Source organism: Notothenia coriiceps, unplaced genomic scaffold (assembly GCF_000735185.1).
Source record: "Notothenia coriiceps isolate Sejong01 unplaced genomic scaffold, NC01 NC01_scaffold00037250, whole genome shotgun sequence".
Lineage (NCBI taxonomy): Eukaryota > Metazoa > Chordata > Actinopteri > Perciformes > Nototheniidae > Notothenia > Notothenia coriiceps.
Genome location: NW_011369951.1, coordinates 15,199,235 through 15,220,882, shown reverse-complemented (window position 1 = coordinate 15,220,882; position 21,648 = coordinate 15,199,235). Strand labels below are relative to the sequence as shown.

The 21,648-nt window shown below is 40.5% G+C and overlaps 2 protein-coding genes across 3 annotated transcripts in view; both read right to left on the bottom strand.

The window, feature by feature from the left end:
- pla2r1 (phospholipase A2 receptor 1) overlaps positions 1-5,534 on the bottom strand; it is a 24,720-nt gene extending 19,186 nt beyond the window's left edge. The window contains exons 1-9 of the mRNA XM_010796469.1: positions 5,209-5,534; positions 3,487-3,867; positions 3,198-3,371; positions 2,721-2,885; positions 2,323-2,436; positions 1,789-1,938; positions 1,301-1,498; positions 1,034-1,197; positions 370-480 (exon numbers count right to left, since the gene is read on the bottom strand). Coding sequence (XP_010794771.1) covers positions 370-480; positions 1,034-1,197; positions 1,301-1,498; positions 1,789-1,938; positions 2,323-2,436; positions 2,721-2,885; positions 3,198-3,371; positions 3,487-3,867; positions 5,209-5,350 — 1,599 coding nt within the window. The 5' untranslated portion in view covers positions 5,351-5,534. The remainder of the gene's footprint in view (positions 1-369; positions 481-1,033; positions 1,198-1,300; positions 1,499-1,788; positions 1,939-2,322; positions 2,437-2,720; positions 2,886-3,197; positions 3,372-3,486; positions 3,868-5,208) is intronic.
- A 1,444-nt stretch (positions 5,535-6,978) lies between these two features.
- Positions 6,979-17,773, bottom strand: itgb6 (integrin, beta 6). Of its 2 annotated transcripts, XM_010796468.1 has the most exons (16): positions 17,595-17,773; positions 15,403-15,472; positions 15,001-15,083; positions 14,613-14,811; positions 14,261-14,507; positions 13,961-14,126; positions 13,655-13,816; positions 13,350-13,445; positions 13,011-13,100; positions 11,673-11,807; positions 10,941-11,358; positions 10,643-10,865; positions 10,070-10,164; positions 8,186-8,302; positions 7,934-8,100; positions 6,979-7,553 (listed from the first exon to the last, which is right to left on the bottom strand). In XM_010796468.1, exons 2-16 carry the CDS (start codon positions 15,455-15,457, stop codon positions 7,455-7,457), a joined length of 2,352 nt encoding a protein of 783 aa, XP_010794770.1. In that variant the 5' UTR covers positions 15,458-15,472; positions 17,595-17,773; the 3' UTR covers positions 6,979-7,454. The 2 variants fall into 2 exon arrangements, with proteins under 2 accessions (XP_010794770.1, XP_010794768.1); XM_010796466.1 differs by lacking the exon at positions 17,595-17,773 and having other exon boundaries at positions 15,403-15,591.
- Positions 17,774-21,648: the final 3,875 nt, after the last annotated feature.

Here is a 21,648-nt window from a genome sequence, read left to right as displayed (position 1 = left end):
AATATTTAATGCGATTAATTGCGATTAATTAATTACAAAGCCTGTAATTAATTAGATTAATTTTTTTAATCGAGTCCCGGCCCTAATACAAATACAATAAGTGTAAAAAAACTGAAGCCAAAGTTGCGCCACATGATTTGTCAAGTATAATACAAAAATAAGAGGTAATCATTTAATACGTTGTTTTGTTTTTTGTGATCAAATGTTTTTATTTATAATAAGTTGTTTTGTGATAACTTTCTCCTGCGAGGTTAGGGTAAAGGTTAAACGACACCAAAGTGTGGCACTGAATGGCAGTTTTCTTCTATTGCATCAGCTAGTAAATGTTGATCTGCATTGTGCATGTTGTTGTTCATTTCATGTTCCTACCTCAGGACACCCTTCATCCCAGGTTCCAGGCTGATGATCCGGATTCTGGCTTTCTTTTCTACACACAGCTGGCAGCCGTTCATCACATGACCCAATGAGCCAATTACCCTCCTGTAAAAGGGGTTAACACTTTACTCTCTCAACGACATCAGATAAGTGTATACAAACAATAACACATTTATTACAACGGACGCAATCAGACGATTAATTACTTCACAACTTTTCTTGATAAAAGATGACTAGGTATTTGATGGTTCTGGCTTCTTATTATTGACAGGTATGGAGCTTTATCTTATCTGAAATTGAAATACAATTTGAATATTTCGATTGTTGCCAAGACAAAGAAGGACATGTGAAGACATATAGTGCTCACCCATTGGGCTTGCATCTTTTCCTGTTACACTGTTCATGTTATTTGGAGATCAAACAGATTCTGGATTTGTACCAGTGACATTTTTTACAATGTGTGACCCCCTGTCATAACTTCAAGATAATCCATTACATAACACATGAGTAATGTGATCAGTACAGCAATGTGATAGATTTGAAAGTAGTTTGCAGGTGCCAAAAGGCTTAAGAAAAGTGTGATTGGCAAAAGAAAACAATTAAATAATCAAAGGTTGAAACCTTAAAAGGACTATTATATTCTTCCTTAGGGACCCACCTTCCTGTCTGCTTTGACACAAAGGGATGCATCCGTCAGGTTGGGAGGGGGGTGATACTGGTGCCAGAAAGTGAGAGTTACTGGTGAACCATCAGACCACTCTACAGTTGGAGAAAATTCCTGTTTCCAAAGTCCAATCCAAGCCTCCTCACTGTCACCGGAAGCTATGAAACGCAAACAGAATAGTATTTAGTAATCCATTGGTATTTCTTATTGTGTCAATGACAAACCTAACTTCATATATCTTTGTAGAATGACGTTCCTTACAGAAGTTAGTCAGAAGGCTGAGCAGCATTTCCACCTCTGACAGGGAGTGAAGGCTGGTGAGGTTTGCCCCCTGAGAGACACAGGCCCGGGAAGACTCCACCCAGCTCCCTGCTTCAGTCTCTGACAGCAGCCGGTAGCAGAAACCATTATGAGGCCACCAGCCAATAGCACACTCTGTTTGGATATACTGCCAGTTCTCTGAAAGAGGAAGAAGAATTGGGAGAGGAAATCAGAAAGGCATATTCTAAGACCAGAATAACACAACTTCACAGCAGACATTGTTTTGGTCTAGCCACCAACGGGGAAAAAGAGAGAAAGGTCAAATGCTCACTCCCCAGGTGCTGTGCAGCTGCTTAGGCAAAAAGCTCCCAGATGTAAAAAGGCTTGTTGTACATTTTTCCTTCTGCTCATAATTCATCCCTGCTTCAGTCTGGGACACCTCTGAAGTCTGCATGTCAGGTATATATGCAATGTGTGTGTGCACTCACCCAGTGGCTCGGCTATGCGGGTGTCATTAGGCGTCTTCTTACAGATGTAAGGTAGAGCGGACTCACAGGACAGACTTTGCCAGTGACCCTCCGTGGCGGAGTTGTACACCCCACACTGTCGGTCGTCCTTCAGCGGGCTGGCAGGCAGAGCTGATGGGATATATGATGTTATTAGAGCTTCAATATGTAGAAACATCTTGAAGTGCAGACCCTTTTTTATTCCACAAACGGTGCTCGGACATTATATTAGGAAGAGAAAACACATATATAGAGAACACACATGCATATTTATGTCTTTTTAAATCCACTTAGATTATGTTAATCAACACTCAACATCACATTTTGGATAAGCAGCTGATGTAGTTTCTCTGGCTCATTTATGCACTATGGAGTGGCCATGCACTGTACAATTTAAAGATTATCAAATCATCTCTTATCAAATGCAAAAAAACTGAAATGTCAAATATGACCTATTCAATACATTCATTGCAAATCTTCAATCTTACTTGGCGCTGAACAAATAATAATCCGTACTTTTAGTGAAATTGACCAGTGATAGAGGTGCCCCATCAGACCACTGCCACCCCCGTCTATCCTTCAGATGGTTCAGCCCGATCCACACCATCGCTCCAACACTTGCCATTCGATCTAAGACAAGAAACAAACACAGAAATGCTGTAAGAGTTGTCAATAAATCTTTTCTGATTTCCATAGTAATTGAAAATATCCATCTCACAAGACAGCAAACAGATATAAATACAGAGCGATAGAACCTGAATAAAATAGCTGATAAGAAGGGAGAGCAAAACCCAATATGAAGTAGTATGAATAAAAAATCTGTGCGGTGTAGTTTCAGTGTAGTGTTTGTCGATGTAATACATGTACATTACATGTGTTTTGCTCCCTGTATATGTTTTCTAGCAGATGCCTACCTGTGATGTACCTGTGCTCTGCCAGGCTGGTGATGCTGAGCAGATTTCCCCCTTGAGCCTGGCAGGTTGACAGCGCCTGGCTCCAGGTCAGGATGGTGTACAGGTTGAACTGGTAACATGCACGCAGCTCCTGGTTTGACTCCCAAAAACGCTCACAACTAGTATCTACAAAAAAAGCCATGAATTTAAAAAGGCATCAGGAAACAGATAATGACATAAGTCGGTGTACACAAAGTCTCATCGGAGTGAGTCGGGGTTAACCCAAAGGTTTTGGATGGGGTTGAGTTCAGCGCTCTGTTCAGGTCAGTCAAGCTTTCACACAAAATTCAGAAACTATTTCATTGGAAACATAGCCTTGGACATGTGGAAATAACAAGTTTGAAAAAGGACGTGTCCACTTACTACAGGACATAACGTTTATTTACTCAGGTTCCCTTCTTACTCTTTCTGGTGCATCTGTGTATATGTCCAATTTACCTTGCACCGGACAGAAGCCCCATCTTTCGGCCTCATCATAGCGAGTGGTGGTAGCACACCAAGGAAGATGGTCCTCTCGCCCCTCAGTTGTGCACTCAGAGTACCATTTGTTGTTGTATTTAAAAGGCAAAGCGCAAGGCATGCCATGTGCATTTCCCAACAAAGTGTGGATATCTGCAAACAAAAATAGTCTAATATGATGTTAAATGTCAAACATCCTGTGCAGACTAGTCAGATAGTCAGCCAATGTTGGAAGTTAGAAGACAAGCAGGATGCGTCAGGTGTTTACCTTCATATGGATATGAACAGGGCCCTCCTTTGGGGGTGTTGTACCTTTTCCACTCATGATAGGTGTTTTTCTTTACCACCACCAAACGTCCAGCCACAGCCACCTTCCACTGTGAAGCGCTGTACAGCATGTTTCCACTGCAGCGCCACCACAGCACCGGGAGAGCCATGTCACACTCAAACGTGCCCAGAGGCTGCGTTGTGTCGGAGATGTTGAGGCCCAGGCACGTGCTGGTGCCCAAGTTAAAGAGGCGATGTCGGGACACCCACTTCCACAGCATGTGACGCGTGGGCCGCTTGCAGTCCTCTAGAACGAGGTTAGAGCGATCTACTTTGATGCAGCGTTTCAGAGGCTCACTCTCCAGGATAAACATACCCTTTTCTGAAAAGAGGAGGGGAAAGTTTAAGGGAGAAGATGGGTGAGACACATAGGGGAGGAAGTGAGAAATGGATGTGGAGGGTGGGTGGATTAATCTTGTGAAACCAAAAAGGATAGATACATATACTGTTGGGATACCCCTTCAGCGGGAAGCAAAAATGTCTAAAACAAGTTCAGACAATAAAAGGAGTCTTGAACTGGGACCGTTTCACAAGCAGCTTTAACATTTCACCTATTTTTTCCAGAGGTTTCTCCACCAAAATGGAACGGTATTCAAGCAAGGGGAAGGCCTGAAGGAACCTTTTTATCTTCCAAAATGAATAATTGTCTTTCTGTACCTGGATACTCAACCAAAACAAGAGGATGTCAAATGAATGTGTTCAAATGACAGTGATGGAAACGGAGGTAGAAATAATTTTCCATACACTATTTATAACCAGGGAAGAATACCAAGACTGAATGTGAGGGGCGTATTTTCACTGACCGCATATCCGTTGTCTGTGTTTATTTATACTAGCATGGACTAAACCATAATATTAAAACACACACACAATTCATTTTAGAATAATTCTTAATATCTTTTAAAATCTTTATAGATTTTAGTATAGAATATAAAGGCTTTTTGCACAAGCTGCCATACAAATAGCCGGTTTTGTCCAACCAACAGTACCAAACGTAAAAATATTAAGTTTATTCAATAAATAAACGAAGGTCTTAGACAGTTTTGTTTGCCTGAATAACAGTAATGATTAATCGGTTTTCAGAATTGTTGCATGTTAATCTTCTGTCAATAGATTAATAATTTCATCAATGGTTTCAAGTCTAATTCAACATTGAAAGATATAAATCAGAGAAAGTCAGTGTATCCACACATTAAAAGGTGTAATCAGGGAATGTTTGACGTTTCTCCTTATAACTCAATTGACTAATTGATAAGTCGACTAATCATGTCATCCCTTCACCTGATCACATGTTCAATCATCTGCATGTTTCCTTATTCAGACTGCATCTTAGAATGTTTAAGTTACTTTGAATATTAATTTATCTTAGGGCCAAAACCGTGTACTGCACGTTGAGGTTTTTTTATGAGATACATAAAAAAATAAAAACATGTTGCTAAAATGTGAGCAAATCTGCAGCTAGCAAGCGTCAATACAACTTGTTACTACAATGACAGCATAATGCTTGTTCTTTACCCATGCTAGCCTACTCAGCAGTTATACAATTATCTTCCATGTTATGTAAAAGCATAGGACAAAAGATGCAGTGATGGCTTATTTTGCAGTCAGTAACATTTAAACACGGAAACCCGAGCAGCAGCTGCAGCCGGATGATTTCACTTACTGTATAACTCCATAAGCTGTTTTTTCTCCAGGACCTCATCGTCTTCCTCGTTGACACACATGCAGCCTCTCGCCAACAACACGGCTACAAAAACAGTCGCCACGACAGTCACGGAGTCGATTAAATGAAACTGTGCTAACATTTCGACGGCGGGATGCAGTGTTGGAGTGAAAATGTCCGCACATTCCGAGGCTCCTGGTCGCAGAGAGTATTTTGGGGCTCGTTGTTTTCTGAAAACTTTGTGTCGAGTGAAGTTTTTCAGCGGGGGACCATCGACGTCACGTCTGACGGAGGAACTGCTGCTGCTCTCCGGCCTCAAAATGCATTACTGCCGGACTGTTCTCAATGAGAAAGAGCCAAGAACATCTTTATTTAGTCTGAACAACAGAGCCCAAATAAATAAATAGACAGACAGACAGACAGACAGACAGACGTCAAGGGGTTCCTTAACCAGACAGAATAGGACCCCCTGGACTAAAAACTCCAGCACTTTTACATAAAATAAATAATCTGAGAGAGTAGCCTACCAATGAGATGGATAGATAGATAGATAGATAGATAGATAGATAGATAGATAGATAGATAGATAGACAAACAGGTAGGCAGGTAGGTAAGTGTAGGATGCTTAGGTATTTCCATTTTTCTGCTACTTCTGTTATCCAAAATTCAGAGCTTTCATTTGTCGTTACTTTGCAGGTTTAGATTATTGATAATAAAATACAATCAACAAAGAGGTGTATAAATTAGAATAGCAGCCCTACATTCAGCAACTGCTTTAATAGTGATTAACACATTATTGCTTCACTCATTTATAGTCCACAATTATATTTAAAGGTCCCCTATTATACTGTTTTACATCAATATATTATAGGTTTGGCTCAAAATACCAAACAGATCGTGCATTGTAGCATCCCATAAACCCCTTGTTTCAAAAGTGCTGATTCTGTCTTTTACTTTAGATGAAAATAAGTTGCCACTCCCAACGCCCCTCTGCAGGAGGAGATTCAGGTGATAAGGTGTGTGTGTGGGGGGGGGGTGGGGGGGTTTATTGGCTAATGGTTACACAAGCCAAAAAATCGTTATGACATGATAAAGTGGCCAAAATCTGATCTGCACATTTTCAGACAGGTCTAAATGGATCAGGACAAACTGAGTGAATATTTTTTCCTGAAACTTTCAGAATATCTTTACACAGAGGGGACACATGTTTATGTATAAAAGACATGAAAAAGTGGAGTTTTGCATAATAGGTGACCTTTCATATTTTCCAGAAACGGACCACTCCGCATAATCTACAAAACGTTTTCTGATGCTATTGCAGTTTTATTCAAGTAAAATTGAATTAAATGCAGCATTGTTACTTTCAACGACCGGTACTCCTTCACCAGAAGAATATATCAGCAAAGCTTTTCTTTATGTGGTCAATTCTCTGAAGACAACTTTATTTTTGCACCATGTGAGCACAATAAAAGACAAATTGATAATGTTTTTAAAACTACATTTCAACACAAACTCTTCTCAAACACAGGGCCAGCAGAGTGTGTAATAAAGCAGGATCCATTTAATAAGGCACTTTATCCAGTGGTGCAAGTTTGCAAATAATTAAATGATTTTTAAAAAATCAACCTCCCTTCAGCATACTTCACTGCTCTACTATATGTAAATTAACTTTATTTTGGGTTTCTTGGCACTACATCTAATCAATAGTTGTCATCATAACAAAGAAGTGCATAGTTACATACAATACACCTTGATTGCTAACAAGTAAGAAACAGTCAAAGTTCCACTTTATTTATGTGCCATGCCACTTAAAAAACTCAATTGTCAACATTAAAGGCTCAGCCTTATTTTACAATAAACCAACAAACAAACACAACATGAAAAAAAGAATCCACCTGTATATAACTTTAGAATAGAACAACAAATGTTTCAGTAGTAGTCACTTGTAGTTAAAGTTTGTAGGATCTTGCATCAGGAAAGTGCAGTGTTTGACAGTACATCGACAGTGCACGTTTACAGCAGCAAATCATCATCGTTGTCTGTTCACAGTGGTGTCTACTGTGTTACTTAGAACACCTCTGATTCAACACAACATAGAAATTCAAAGACAAATTTAGAACAACATTCTTTCTCTCTGTGTCAAACACACACACACACACACACACACACACACACACACACACACACACACACACACACACACACACACATAAGTGCACTCAGATGTTGTTGTCTCCGGTTTTTCATCAGTAGTGACCAAGCGTAATGATCTTTTCTCTCTCTGTTTTCTTATAAGTTACATTTTTGAATGTAGACGTTGAGCTTTTGAACAAAGGGTTGGTCCCCTGAAGAGAGACAAAGAAAAAACACAAAGATAGTCATAGTCGCTTTGAGTTATGAATAATTTAATTATTGTCACAATACAAATAATGCTAGAATATTTTAGATCTATTGTAGTTCGATGGGATTGTCCTACAGTGTCGGACTGTGACAATCATTGACATGGACTAAAGTTTTTTACCAAACTGCTCAATAAAATGTTGACAGTTTTGAACATCATTGTAAGTTCAAATCACAAATAAACTCAAATGTATTGGCGTATCACATAGACAATACTTCCTCAATCAATTCATTGTGAGCTTCAGTGTTTTTATCAGATTTGTTGACACTAAGATAAATAAAGAATACTATCAGCGTTATCCTTCAAACAACATGAAGCTCTTACCGTCTGCCATTTTGCCTTTGCTCTCTCGGCCTCAAACTTAGCCACCTCTTTGCGATCGTGGACAGACACGAGCACCTTCCACACTGCCAGGAGGATCAGGCCGATACACACAATGGATAGGGAGACGCCGAGAATAATCATTGGGATGTTAGGTGGCTCCGGGCAACCTGGGACAGAGCAGAGGAGGAGATGAGACTCACACCATAACCCACTCTTTTGATCATATTTTTTCTGCGTTTTTGTTAAACTTACCAAACTTCAGGAGATCATAGGCCGTGATCCCTGTCTCACCTCCTACCACATTAAATGATACCCAGCACTCATCCTCCATCATCAGCTTGCATTTCATAGAAGGGCTCTTGTCATAATCTGAGAGAAAATGTGAACATACATAAGCATAAGGATAGCATGAATCCATCGTATATCATCTTCCCTTTCAGCATTGTGCGGAGAATGTAAAAGGATATACTCGCCTCTGTTGTGCTGTCCGTGTGATTTCCATATCAAAGACTACAATCTGGTGTGTGTGCATGTGTGTGTGTACCACGCCATTGTATTTCACATCTGAAGCCTAAAATTTCTCTGTGATAATCAGATATACCTCTCCGCTTGCACAAGTATAGCTGGTTTAAAATAATCTCCCCTATAAAGGAGGACAGGGTCCTTTGGCTATTCACATGCAGTACAATAGCTCTGCCTGTACGACAAGGTAAATAATATGTTCCCCATTGTCAGATGCTGCCTGAATGGGCATGGATGGTGTTGTGTTAGAGAGGGGGGTACAGGCTTCAGAGAGACACCGGAGTCGGTGCAGGTCAGCATTCCTCCAAATCTCTGACCCATGGGGAAACTTAGCATGGCCGTATGTTTATACCACTATCAAAAACACGGAGCTGAGCAAGAAACACACTCCAGCAACAAGAAGCATTTACAGCAGTTATATGATTGTGGTAAAAGGCTAAATCTAAAGATATGTATTATTATTTTCTGTCAATTTACAAAGCATGACACATTTTTCTTTATTTATTAGATCAAAAAGGAGCTGATGTTAGGATCTTTATTCCATCTTTAAGAGGTTCAATCTGATTTGGCATGTTTTAGCTCAATAAAATCATATCATAACTTCCTTCCGGGTATCCAAAGAATGAATTTCATGCATCATTCCTTGCATAAATTTGCTTAAGGTCCTTCAGAGCGGAGATTTAGTAACTTTGTTTGCTGTCATTGTTTTATTTTTGTCGAGGCCATGTTAATCTTTTCCAAGAAACCAATTCAGGTTTGGCTGCCAAAAATCCCCTACTGTATGTCATCCTCAAACATTCAATGGTTGAATGTGAGGGTTATTTACTAGGTTTCAGATTACAAAGGTTAGCTCTTGAAGGCACCAACGCAAAAAATTGACACACCCAAATCGCCATTATAAGTTAATGTTACCTGAAGAGAACCAAACTATTTCCTGTGATACATGAACTATCTGAGGTTTGAAGGATCTGAGAGCAGAATTTCAGACTATACTGACATGACTTATAATACGTGGCTGCTGCTTGTGAATGGGCAATTTACATTTTAAAAGATATGGCATTTTGTATGGCACTTTAAGTATATTGTGGCTGTGCGATAATAATTTGATTAATTATAAAATTACAGCAATATCATTTCAATTTCTGTTTTCCAACTAATGATTAGAAAACAGTTGGTCATTAGATTTTTGTAATGCAAAAAAAATGTAATGCATTACAGCTGCAACACTTTCTTGATCAATGGATTATTTGGTAGACAGAATATTAATCAACAATTTAAAATAAATTGTAATTGTCAGAAAAAAAGGTGTTCTTAGCCTCTGAAATATAGAGATTTCTTGCTTTTCTCAGTTTTTTTTACTAAATTAAACTGAATATCTTTGGGTTTTACACTGAAAAAGCAACACACTCAAAGATATTACTTTGGAATGTTCTCAAATCCTGACATTTTAACCAAATTAATCGAAAACGAAATGTTGCAGGTACATTTAGGAAATACACATTAGTTGCAGTCCTGTAATGCATAAAAGTCAAAGAGTTTGTTCGATATATTTTACTGTCCGATTGTTTACAAAAAAGAAGCGTAAACTGTAGTTTACTCAATGGAGTCCTTTACCTGCAGTCGTGTTGATGGATATTTTAGGGACGCTGCACTTTTGATCACACAACTCTGCATCGTCGTCATCTTGCAGATGGCACTCAACACAGTCCCTGGTGTTAAAACAAGTGAAAAGGTCAGGTTTTCCTTAGACACGATAGTGTAACCCTCCGGAAACTAAGCGTTAATGAGGCTTCAATCAGTGACACAGTAAGCACAAAGAAATCACAGTTTTGGTCACTTATCACAGTTTTCCCAAGGCTTCACTGGCTCCCTTTCACCCTCGGCCTGCTCTTGAACAGTGGTATCAAATGGCTGTGACAGCTGCTTTACAATGGAGCAAGACAATCTCTTAGGGCTGTGTTGGGGGCATTAGCTGTCTTTTGATGTCACATTGAAGGTGTAGACACATGTGAACAAGGGGACCAGAACCTAATCCGCCTGTACTCAAAGGAACAGGCGGATCATGTGGCGCGAGGAGACAACATCTTATATCTTTCAGGTAAAGAAACAACAATTACAGAGGTAAATCCGACAAAAGCCTCTACATTACACCCTTATTCACATCAAATGGCATGACTATGTTCTCACCTTGCAGAGGTACAGGCGTCTCCGCATGTTGGGCACTTCTCACACTTGTCCCCAGATGCTCCAGGTACTGAGCACACACAGTGGCCACACTCACACCTCCCCTGCCCGCTGCAGAGAGCTCCATCCTCTGACATGCACGCATCAGTGCTGCTGCTGCAGTTACAGTACTCCCCTGTCCATCCGCTTTCACAGTGACACTCCCCGCAGTCACACACCCCGTGGCCTGCAAGCAGAAAGTCACTATAGCAACAGGCTCAACTCAAAAGCACGTCAGCACTCTTCATGTGTTATTACTCACCTCCACAGAGCTCCCCCCGGAAACGAACACAGGAGTAGTTGTTACACTCGCAGTAAGGTCCGTAGATGCGTCCAAAACTGGAAGCATGACACACACACTCTCCGCAGTAGCACTGCCCCTGACCACTGCATATCTCAGACTCATTGTTTGCGAGGCAGTTGCTCGACAAAGCGCTTTCCTCATTGCATTCACACTCTGCTCCCAGGAACCCCGGGTGACACACACACACTCCACACTGGAAAGCCCCCTGGCCCTCGGTGCACTGGCTGCTGTTTGCTTCAGGAGGATGCCTGCAGTCACACGAGCAGAGAGACTCCAGTTCCACCTCCAGACTGTCCTGTAAACCCACCGGCTTCAGGGAGAAGTGCCGAACTCTGGACAGGCATTCAGGCAGCTCCACAGTCACGTTGAACACTACCTAAGGTGAAAAGAAGAAGTTGATGAAAAGACCAAACTAACAATTAATTGATCATGACAAGTTTTGCCTGAGTACCTACCCATTGTGGTCTAAAATCTATGAAAAACACATTAAGGAGTCGCACGGTTGAACTGAATGACATGTTCCTTCAATATAAAGATGTTTAGCAGTCTAGTTTAGTTTGCCTCCATCCAACAGATGGAGGCAAACTATTTATCTATAGTCAAACCTATTTCAGATTGTAAGTCAGTTTGAACTGCACAAGTCTGTATAAAAGCTGCAAAGCAAAAACAGGAAAGAGCAAAACAACTGACCGTTTCTCCAGGTTTGATGTTGGAGCAGCGCTTCTGATCATGGAGGACGGTCCCATTTGGGCAAATGGCTGTAAAAGACATGTGGAGCGCTTCTGTGTCTCCAAGGACCTCAAGCTCTATCTCCGAACGCAGTTCCTAGAAAGAAAGTACACGTCTATTTCAGCACCTCTTGTATGGAAATGCAAATGGAAGCACAAACCTGGAACTGAATACAATATTTTCCTCCCCAAAATAGCATAAATTACCATAAAATCAATAAAGAAACTTCTATTATCACGAAGGGGGTTTCCAGGGCTTTAAGTGGAATTGCAATTTCACCCTGCGTTGACCTGTGGCATGCTGAAACACTTTGAAAACACATATCTAGCTCTCTCTTTTAGGTGAGTCATCCTCCCAGGTGTGCAGGGCTTTATAAAGCACCTGAGGAGAGGGCGACAGATAACCTCACCGCAGGTGAAAGACTGTGTTTGACTAACTAATGAACTCAGTGACGGACTGTCTAGTGCTCAAACAAGGTAAATTGTGTGTTTCCTGTAGGCCTGTGGTTGTACTGCGCCTTCAGTGTTGCTAAGTAGGAGAAAACACAGGGCGGTTTATAGGATACACCCAATAGAAGATGGATTAAAGTTGAGTGTGAGTGACAGATTCAAAAGACTTAACGTTTGTAGTAAATACATCGCAGGGACCTGGCTTGGCTGGCCAAAATATATGTCCACTGAGATCCTCACAATTATCCAAAAGTCAGTTATTTATAAATAATAATCACATGTTTTCTATCACTTAATATGTGTTTTGTATTTGATTTAAGAACCACAACCGCAATCAGTGCAAGGCAGAGACTAAAAGAGGATTTAAAACAACATAACTGATGAATTAATTAGAGGACCGCCACCAGTTATCCGCCAGGGGGGATTTACAAGAGGAGTGCTGGAGTGATAAGACAGAGAAAGATAGAGAGAGAGTGGGGAAGTAGAGCGAGTCAGAGTCAGAAGGGACGAGGAGATCAAACAACCGGGACAAGCAAAGACTTGCTGTCAAACATGCTGATGCAAACCACCGGGTGGTAGAGGGGAAAACGTAATAGAAGAAAGAATGAAAGAGGAAAAGCAAAGAATGAAAGGAAATGGCGAAGGCAGAGATACTGACTATTGACTGTGAAAGATGTGTGTTCGCTTGTGCTTTCTGTTCATAATGTGATGGTTAAAACACAAAGATATAAATTAACTGGATTCAATTAATGTGACAGGCTTTTATAATGACAGGTGTGTTCTGTCCTATGACTTATGACCAGTGCGTGCCCACACTCAGTGTATCATCCACAAAAGACTGTTTATTTACTTTGTACGCTGTTACAATCAGTTCCAGGATGTTCCGCGAATCCTTCGCCACAACTCCAACTGTGGCGCCAGGTATGAGATTTGCATAGTTCTTTGAAGAAAAGAGAACAAGATAAACATTAAAGTCCCAGTAAGAAGTTTGGGAAGACTTGGCTCATGGTCCTAAAAAGAGAAATACAGAAGGAAAGAGGGCTAGTTTGAACAGGTTGAATGAGAATGCATCTCCATGAATAATCAGGCTAACCTCAAACATCTTCACCTTGCTAACCTCAAAAATCTTCACCTTCAGACCTCTAGTTTTGAGCTGGGAATTAATACATTTATGGAAATAAGATGTTACCTTGTAGTTATTTTGTTCTCCTTCTGTTACAGCAAATATCAGTAGGATGTTGTTCTCCACAACCTTATCAATCAGCTGACCAAGAGTGGGATACTCCTGGGAAAAAATTGCGAAATGTTAACAATGTGCTGTACGGCAGTGACAAATCATCAGAGATGATACAGTATTACTTATGAAATTGACGTCGTCGAATGTCAGGAGAGGTGAGAAATGTAAACCAGCAGTTGCTGGGTTTACATTTTAATAAGAACAACTACTATTGCACCATAATGCAGAACAAAAAATACAAACTGCCATGGACGTACCAGCACTGTGGACATGGAGTATTCGTTGTTGACATCCAGGTGACACTGACCATCGTTGGGAATCACGATGCCAGCCATCTTACTGTCCATCCCAAAGTGTGAGTCAGCATCACTGACAAACACCAGCAAACGCATCGAGTCATTCCTCCAGCCTATTTTGTCCTATCAGGAAACACATTATGTTGCTCATCCTTCTCCCTATACCATCAGGGTGTAACTCAACTGACTAATTAAATAATTAAGTTAAGCACAAAGAAATAAACTAAGGTCTAAGTGAATATATTATTTTCGAAAACAAATTCTTACCCCACAAACAGCTGCCTGCATGACAGCGTCAAAGCCACACTCTGGCACATCAATATTTGCTGAAACGCGCTGCATTGCAATTATTTCGTTGAACTTGTCAGTACTGCTCGTCAGAGACAAGACGTGTTTATAGCCAAATGTTGGCAGGCAGTGGGAGCCTACACCCCTGCAACACAACAGAAGCCAAAAACAAGGATTTGAAATATAAGATTCCCACAGATACCAAATTACTTTGCTGAAGTTTCAAACCTTAGAAATGAAGATGTTGTTGAAGAGCATGTTTTGATATTTATTGTTTACCTGCAGGGGTTAGCCAGCTCTTCTTCTGTGATCTTGATGAAGGGCAGGACGGGTTTCTCCACAAAGGAACCAAAGCCCATTCGGAATTTACTGGTGAGATTGGCCATCTCTTTAGATAGAGAGGTGCCCAAGTCTTTGATCATCACAAGATCGTCGATCATGGACGCCGACAGGTCCATCAGGTAGTAGACGTCCACAGGATAGTCCTCTGTGTGTTGAATCTTGACCTGGAAAGTCACCTGAGTGTCTGTGCAGAAGAGACAGGAAAGAAAATAAACAACTGATTTCTCGTCTGAATAAAATTACCTTCATCCAAGCAGATCATCAAATCAAAATGTGCTGTGTCACATACCAGGTCGCAGCTTGAGGGCCATTTTCTGTGGGGAGATCTGGGTGGTGTTGTCGCTGATTGTTTTCTTCCCAAGCGGGTGATCTTGCAATATTTGACCCACGGAGACAGGGAACTCCAGCTGGTCCCTGGCACATCCCTTTTCTAATAAGTTATCCAGTGTGTCACATCGCTCGCTGACTGAAAACCAGTCTGTGAAATTCTAAGAGCCGAAGGAAAAAAGTCAAATATTGTGGGATAGATGATTTCCAGTATGTCTTTATATCTTAGCATCACCGGGTGCAACATCCAAACAGGCGATGGCATTTTGCTCACCTGCGACCCTAGAAACATTATGCATTACGCCTATCTACCTATATGTTATGTTTTCATACATGCAACCCAGGCTTACCTCCTGTGTGCACCAGGCACAGTGAGAGCTGAGCTGCAGACACTCATCACAGGTCACTGCAGTGCTGCCAGCTGAACATGATCCTGCAGCAACATGAACATAGTGCACAGTTAGAGAACATGTCGCCAAGAACAGAATTCCTGCAATATTTAAAGGCCTCCCAGGGACCAGATTTGAATTTGTAAAGTTCGTTTGAGTTAAATGTGTTGGTTATATATTTATTAGGCGATAAAGTGCAATTACATTTTTTGAAATAGCTTTGTTTGCATTATCACAATAAAACACCAGTCATAAATAGCAACACAGCATTTATGGTCTTGCTCTTGAGTAACTGTTACTCTTTGTTTGCGCATTATAAACGTGGTGCCCTTGATGTTTAAACCGAACAACAGTCCTGCTTACCCTCCACGGTGTTGATCCAGTACCGGAGAATCAGGCTCAGCAGTATAAGCCCCATTAGTCCGTGAGGTTACTGGTTGTGAGGAAACAGAAGAAGAATATTTCAAGTTGTCTCATATTTACAGGAGTGAAACATATCTAGCGTCATGCCTCGTCTCCTCAGCAGAAAGTAGACTACAGAAGGGAGCTACCGTCCCGCACTACCTGAAGATAGAAAGAAGGAGGAGGAGGCAGCCTTTACCTATGCCTTTTATGTTCATTTCCGTCCAGGTGAGAAGGGGAGGCGGGCGCGAGGAGGAGAAATCAAAGCCATATGCTGACAAGCTGACAGGTAACTGATTTGTTTTCCACTGAATTTCCTGATACAAAAACCGGCTTGTTCCCAAAGTATTGTCTTGTCAATAATACACTTGATTTATCAGATCAAGTTCAACACCAGAAACCAAAACTGTGGCTACAGTTCCCAAAAGGGTCTAATGAGTGCGCAGTTTTCATGTGTAGTAGCCTAATCGAATGTGGCACGACTGCAAAGGTGGAAAGTAGCTTAGTATGCTACATTAATTCAACCTGCTTAACATGAATATTTTTGTTTAATGCCACCTAATAGCTTTACCAATCCAGATGTTGTACTTTTTACCCCAAAACAGCTGGTACTTTAGTAGTTTACTGGTAGTTTACAGTATACAATTCAATGCAAAGATAAAGAAACAGATGCAACCCCTTTGTTTCACAAACAAATGCAGATTTATGATGTGAGCTATTGGAGGGGCATGGCCCCTATTAAGGACCCCTGGACTAAACTGCCAGATTTTAAACTAGCTCATGATCAAAATCAGTACTTTCTTTTTGATAATTTAAGTGCATTTAGCTGATTCTCCAAGTACTTAGCTATATGTGAGAATGCAGGAGTTGTTGAATTTGTACTTCTACATTATTAAGGAATCTGAGTTTCTCTGTACTAGATAGATAGATAGATAGATAGATAGATAGATAGATAGATAGATAGATAGATAGATAGATAGATAGATAGATAGATAATACCTAGATCTTAACAAACACAAATCTTTGTTTGGGTATATATCCATCCATGTTAACACATTTAAGTCCAATACAATAGGTTATTATAATACAGCTAACTAAAGCTCCACTGTAATAAAATGGCTTAATCATTGAACTTTGGTCGAAGAGGAATAATAAAGTACAGACAGGCCACACCATACGCAAATATGGCCTGTATACCTCTATCACGCAGACACCATAATAGAAGAAATGTTAATCTTTAACCACACAAGAACATGAATCAGTGTCACTGTCTCAAAGGAATGTTTTCAACTTGTTAATTGACTCAAGACAAAACCAAGCACGAAAGTCTATCACAAGATATGAAATAGGAACTTGAGTGTGTGCATGTGTTGTGTGTATCATACGAGGGGGAGGGGGTGGAGCTCCATAGGTGTTGAATCATTGACAGCTGCAGTGCAAATATCGCTGCTTGTCCCAACTCAGAGCAATCTCACAATTCAGCACCACACCCCTCTGGATCTGGGTAAATCCCATCTGTCACCCCGAACCCAACCCCACCTCCACCCCTACCCCTCTATTACGGTAATCCCTCTCACCCCTTTCCTCCTTTCTTCTTTCAGTGACACCCCTCTCTCCTCATCTGTCTGTATTTAGATCCACGTTACAGAGTAACCTTCTTGAAGTGTCGGTCTGAAATTTCCATTTAACGTGTATCTCCTCTGGCCCACAGTATTTCCGTTCCGTTTTACGTATGCCAGTCTCCTCTTCTTCCCTCTCTCTCCCCTCTCATCTCCTCTCCTTCCCTCTCCTCTCCTCTCTTGTCCTTGCTCATCCTTTTCAGAATTTCTTAAGAAATATTTCAGCATGATGAAATCCAACACCACTTTTTTGTAACCTCTCATTTTTCAGTGGATTGCATGTCCTGTATGATCAAGATATATGCTTAAGGTGTCATTATGTGTTTCATTTGCACCATACTCAAATTAAAACAGTTTGGATATCTGACAGTAGCATTAGAAGCACACCATGACATGTTTTTAAATGGGTATCTGTCTCATAACAAATGTATGCAATCCATAACTCTCCCACATAGCTGTCTCTCAACACTACATGTTTCCTATGCATACACATGAAAATACACATGACATTATCACTTCAATGAGCCAACTCACCTTCAGGGGCATCCTCTGCTTTCATGCTGTCTCGTCTCAGTCTGTCTTCCTTGAAAAATGGAGAGAAATGGTGGAGCATTAGGCCAGCACATTCAGTCCTATTGTATCCCGGCAGTCGTCAGAGTAACAGTAAACCTATTGTAACGGCGCCCTTTATGAAGCATGGCGCTAGGGTGACCCTGCTGCCCATGCTCCTTGGCTCATGTGTGCTTTTGTGTGTGTGTGCGCGTCCTGAAAGAGGGTGAGTGTGTGTGTGTGTGTGTGTGTGTGTGTGTGTGTGTGTGTGTGTGTGTGTGTGTGTGTGTGTGTGTGTGTGTGTGGACACATGTTTGTTCAAGTTCAATTACTTCCTGCAGTAAGGAGGAGGAAGAAGCCAAGCGAAGGAGTGCCAGTGCTGTGATACAGCCTCCTTCTTACAGAAGTATGGCTGGAATGCAGGTGTACACATGCATGTGTGAGGGGAACAAAATAATAGAGCATTGCCTACACTATAAAATAATTGAACATTAGACGGTCCCTTAATCGTGTGTATTACCACAGAGGGCTTTACAATTTGTGCAACAATTTCCATCCTTACACCCTTGGTTTCGATAAAAACTAATATTTAACAGCATGCTAGTGATTCTGTGGCTCTGCTGTAGCTACATGTTCACATGCTAACATGCTCACAATGACAACGCAAGCATGTTGATGTTTAGCAGGTATCATGTTTACCTGTTTACCATGCTTGTTTTAGCATGCCAATATGTACTACTTAGCACTAAACATCTTGCAGCTAAGGACCAAAGAAAAAACCTTGACTTGAAAGGCTTTTTTTGCTCAAAGAAAAAGGACATAACTTATACACATTTTTAAGATTAGTGTAAAAATGACATCATCACTGAGTAATTCTTAGGTCAAGAAACAGTATTGTTTAATACATTTTCCTATACTCAGATAACAACATTGAAGCAAAACAATAAATTGCGACAGACAATATTTAGTTTCAAAGTGGTTTCTCATCAGGCAAAGTTCAGGTGCTGTTCAGGTCAGAGGCAAATGTTTTAATAGCAATCTGTCCGCAGTGCTAGTTCTGTCTTAACACTAGTCCAAAACTAAATGATCTACTAATCTACTGTTCCAACAATTAAAATGAAATACAGCAAATCCTAATGATGTTGGATTTATTACTAAGCTTGTATTTAATAGGCTCTTCTAATTATCTGTAGTTATGTAGTTGTAAAGTAATTACTAGCATCCCCATTGTGTAAGCTAAACTGCAGTTACTTTCTAATGGAGCCCCCTTTTGGTTATTATCTTACTAAACATTTTAAATAATTTGGAAAGCACAGTATTAAAAGAAACAAGGATACATCTTTAGAAATCATCACATGTATTGAATTGCTAGCGTGTATCACACTAAATGAAGGATATTGGATACCAGAACCAGGCCTCCCCTCTTAATGTCTGTGCCCCCAGTCTGACCTTGGGTCTTCTCAAGGGATCAGTGCCATGTGTCCCCTCAGCTGTGGAGAATTAAAAGAGAGACAGGGCGGATGAGAGGAAAGAGCGAGGGACTCCACTTGGCATGTATCTTATGTTCAAAGGCTTGATGCCCTTACAATAGCCATTTGATTGACATGTGTGTATGCTGCATATGAGTATTCCTGGAGTTTGGACTGAATGGGTGGTGTGTTGGGGGGTTTCAGAGGGTGTGATGGCTAATCTTGATCCCTTTGACTGGTCAGAGTTGGGGGCATGGTGCCTTTATGTCTCTGGGATCAGCTGCGCTAAGTCTGAGCTTAAGGCGGGAGATCCGGTGTGAGAGTGAAACTACAAAGGCTGTGTGCCTAAAATAGTGCAGGACGGGCAGGTGCATGAACACACACATGTTGCTCATCTGATCCGTCATAAGTTGCACACATGTGATCAGACATTGGAAAGATATCCAGGCTTAAAGATTAGTTCTGGTTTCAAATATGCTGGACAGCTTTGCCTAACAGTGCCCTCTGTTGCCAGATAATCAGTACAACCCATTTATCATTACAAATACATGACGGTGACTTTAAAGGCGTCTTGTTGATATGTATTACAGGCTCAGAGGATTTTAGGTTGTTGGAGCCAGTAACTCTTTGTTTGAATCAATATGTTCTTGTTTTACTGTTTATTGTGGAGTATTTAAAAGTGGTACATTCATTTCCAGTTTGAAGAGACACATAAATGATTTAACACGTGAAGATCAATTTTCTACAAATCAGCATGTAAAAAAAAAAAAGAATATAAGGTTTACCAATGCTCTGGAGTGAGCAAATTCTGATCTCTTGAGAATTGTTTTGTATTTATTACAAACTCGAGATGCAGAGATTTAAAGTTGGAAGCTCCTGGAAGAGGAGAATACATTGAGATGCATTATAGAAAAGTGAAGGCTTTATTTAGCTTTAAAAACGTCAATAAAAGAGACAAGAGTCGCATCTGAGAAAGAGAAGAGCATTTTATTCAGCACTGTTTTTATTCCAATGTTTCAAAGGAGAGAGGAAGGAGAAGATTGTTTGAGAATCAGTTGAAAGGGACAGGGGAAGCAATGAGGATAACATGTACAATTCTTTTTTTTTCATTTTTACATTTTTTCCAGCAACAAATGTTCAGAATGGGAAAGTTCACGCAGTAAAAACAGGTAACTGCTTGTGTTTTCCTAAAGTGAGCATTTACTGTTACAGTACTATCGGGGGATCTGACCCAATGTAATCGGGAAAAGCAACGCGACCATACAGATTTACCATTTTTCTTGTCTCATAGAAGTGTAAAAAAAAAGCAAAGCAAACCCACTCACTTATTTTTCACTTTTGGCCCTGAATGCATATCATTTATAATTTTAAATCTGAACAAGCGCATCTAGATTTGAGATCCAAACCGTTTTGCATGTACACTGTTCTGCTGCTGTATAGCAAATGTTGGGTATATCTCAGCATTACTTTTGGAGAACTTTACAGTAGTAGTGTAACCAACTCTTAAATGAAAAAGAGAAAATGTAAGGGAAAGCGGTGAGTCATCTAAGATGTTTCTAGAATGGCAAAGGCAGAAGAATGTACAAAATAAATGCACGTAGCCTGCATGTATTTGTTTCAAGCCCATTGTAAACCAACTATTTCAACGAGAAGCTAGTAGGCTAGTTGTCTTACTTTGAATCTCTATAAAGGAGCCTCCTAACCGAACAACGCTCATCATGTTAAGAACAAAAACACGGGAACAGAAGCAGTGACAAACGAAGAGGAAACAAAGCACAATGTTTCTTTGCAGTTCAGGAAGAGAAACGCTGCATGTGGGAGACAAACGGGCAGAAGTCCTATAGCCAGCTCCTGAGCATGGCTTTGTTCTGCTTCGTCCACTCTGGTAAACAACGGGGCTTTACCTGCAAACCCCACAACACCAGCAGACTGCGGCAGAACCATGAGGTAGATCACTGGTCAAACTGACCACGAGAGAAAAAAAAAACCCTCCTAAAAGATGTCCATTGGGTGTAAAACTTGTAATTTCATAAAAGTTCTGCTCTTTTTTTTTCAGTCACGTCTTGAAGATTTTTTTTAAAAAAAGGATAGAGGGAAAATAAGGAATTACCTTGCTTTTTTTCTCTGTATTGCCTTGGGACTCTCAATGTTTTATTGCTACCAGAAGACTAGATAGCGAAACACTCAATGGAAATCTCCATAATTTCACACACACGTTTGTTCAATCAGAAATATGACACCTGATTAAGTTTGATGAAAAAATGTTAGAGAATGTTTGATGTGGCGTAAGGAAGGCACCTTTCCAATAATAAATTCATTAATTTCCTAATGAAATGGTCACCTGTATCAGCTGTCAGTGCAGTTGAACATGAATTGATTTTGTGAGCTATTCTGTGGCAAGATAGATATTCTTTAAACTTCAGTGCAAACAAGGTTTTGCAAGTTTTTCATATATCACAAATAAAGGAATTGTAAAATCATAGAAACCTTGGAGGGGGGGGGGGGAACTATCTCAATCTCATGCATGTTTAATATCACATCATACTGGGGTAGGAGTGAAGAGGGGGAGG

Coding starts and splice junctions, on each gene's coding strand:
- itgb6 (XM_010796468.1), bottom strand. CDS start 15,457: ATGGGGCTTATACTGCTGAGCCTGATTCTCCGGTACTGGATCAACACC. Junction 8,303..10,069: donor ATCCATCAACACGACTGCAG/GTAAAGGACTCC, acceptor ATTTTCTCTCAG/ATTATGACAAGAGCCCTTCT. Junction 7,554..7,933: donor CAAAGGCAAAATGGCAGACG/GTAAGAGCTTCA, acceptor GTCTCTCTTCAG/GGGACCAACCCTTTGTTCAA.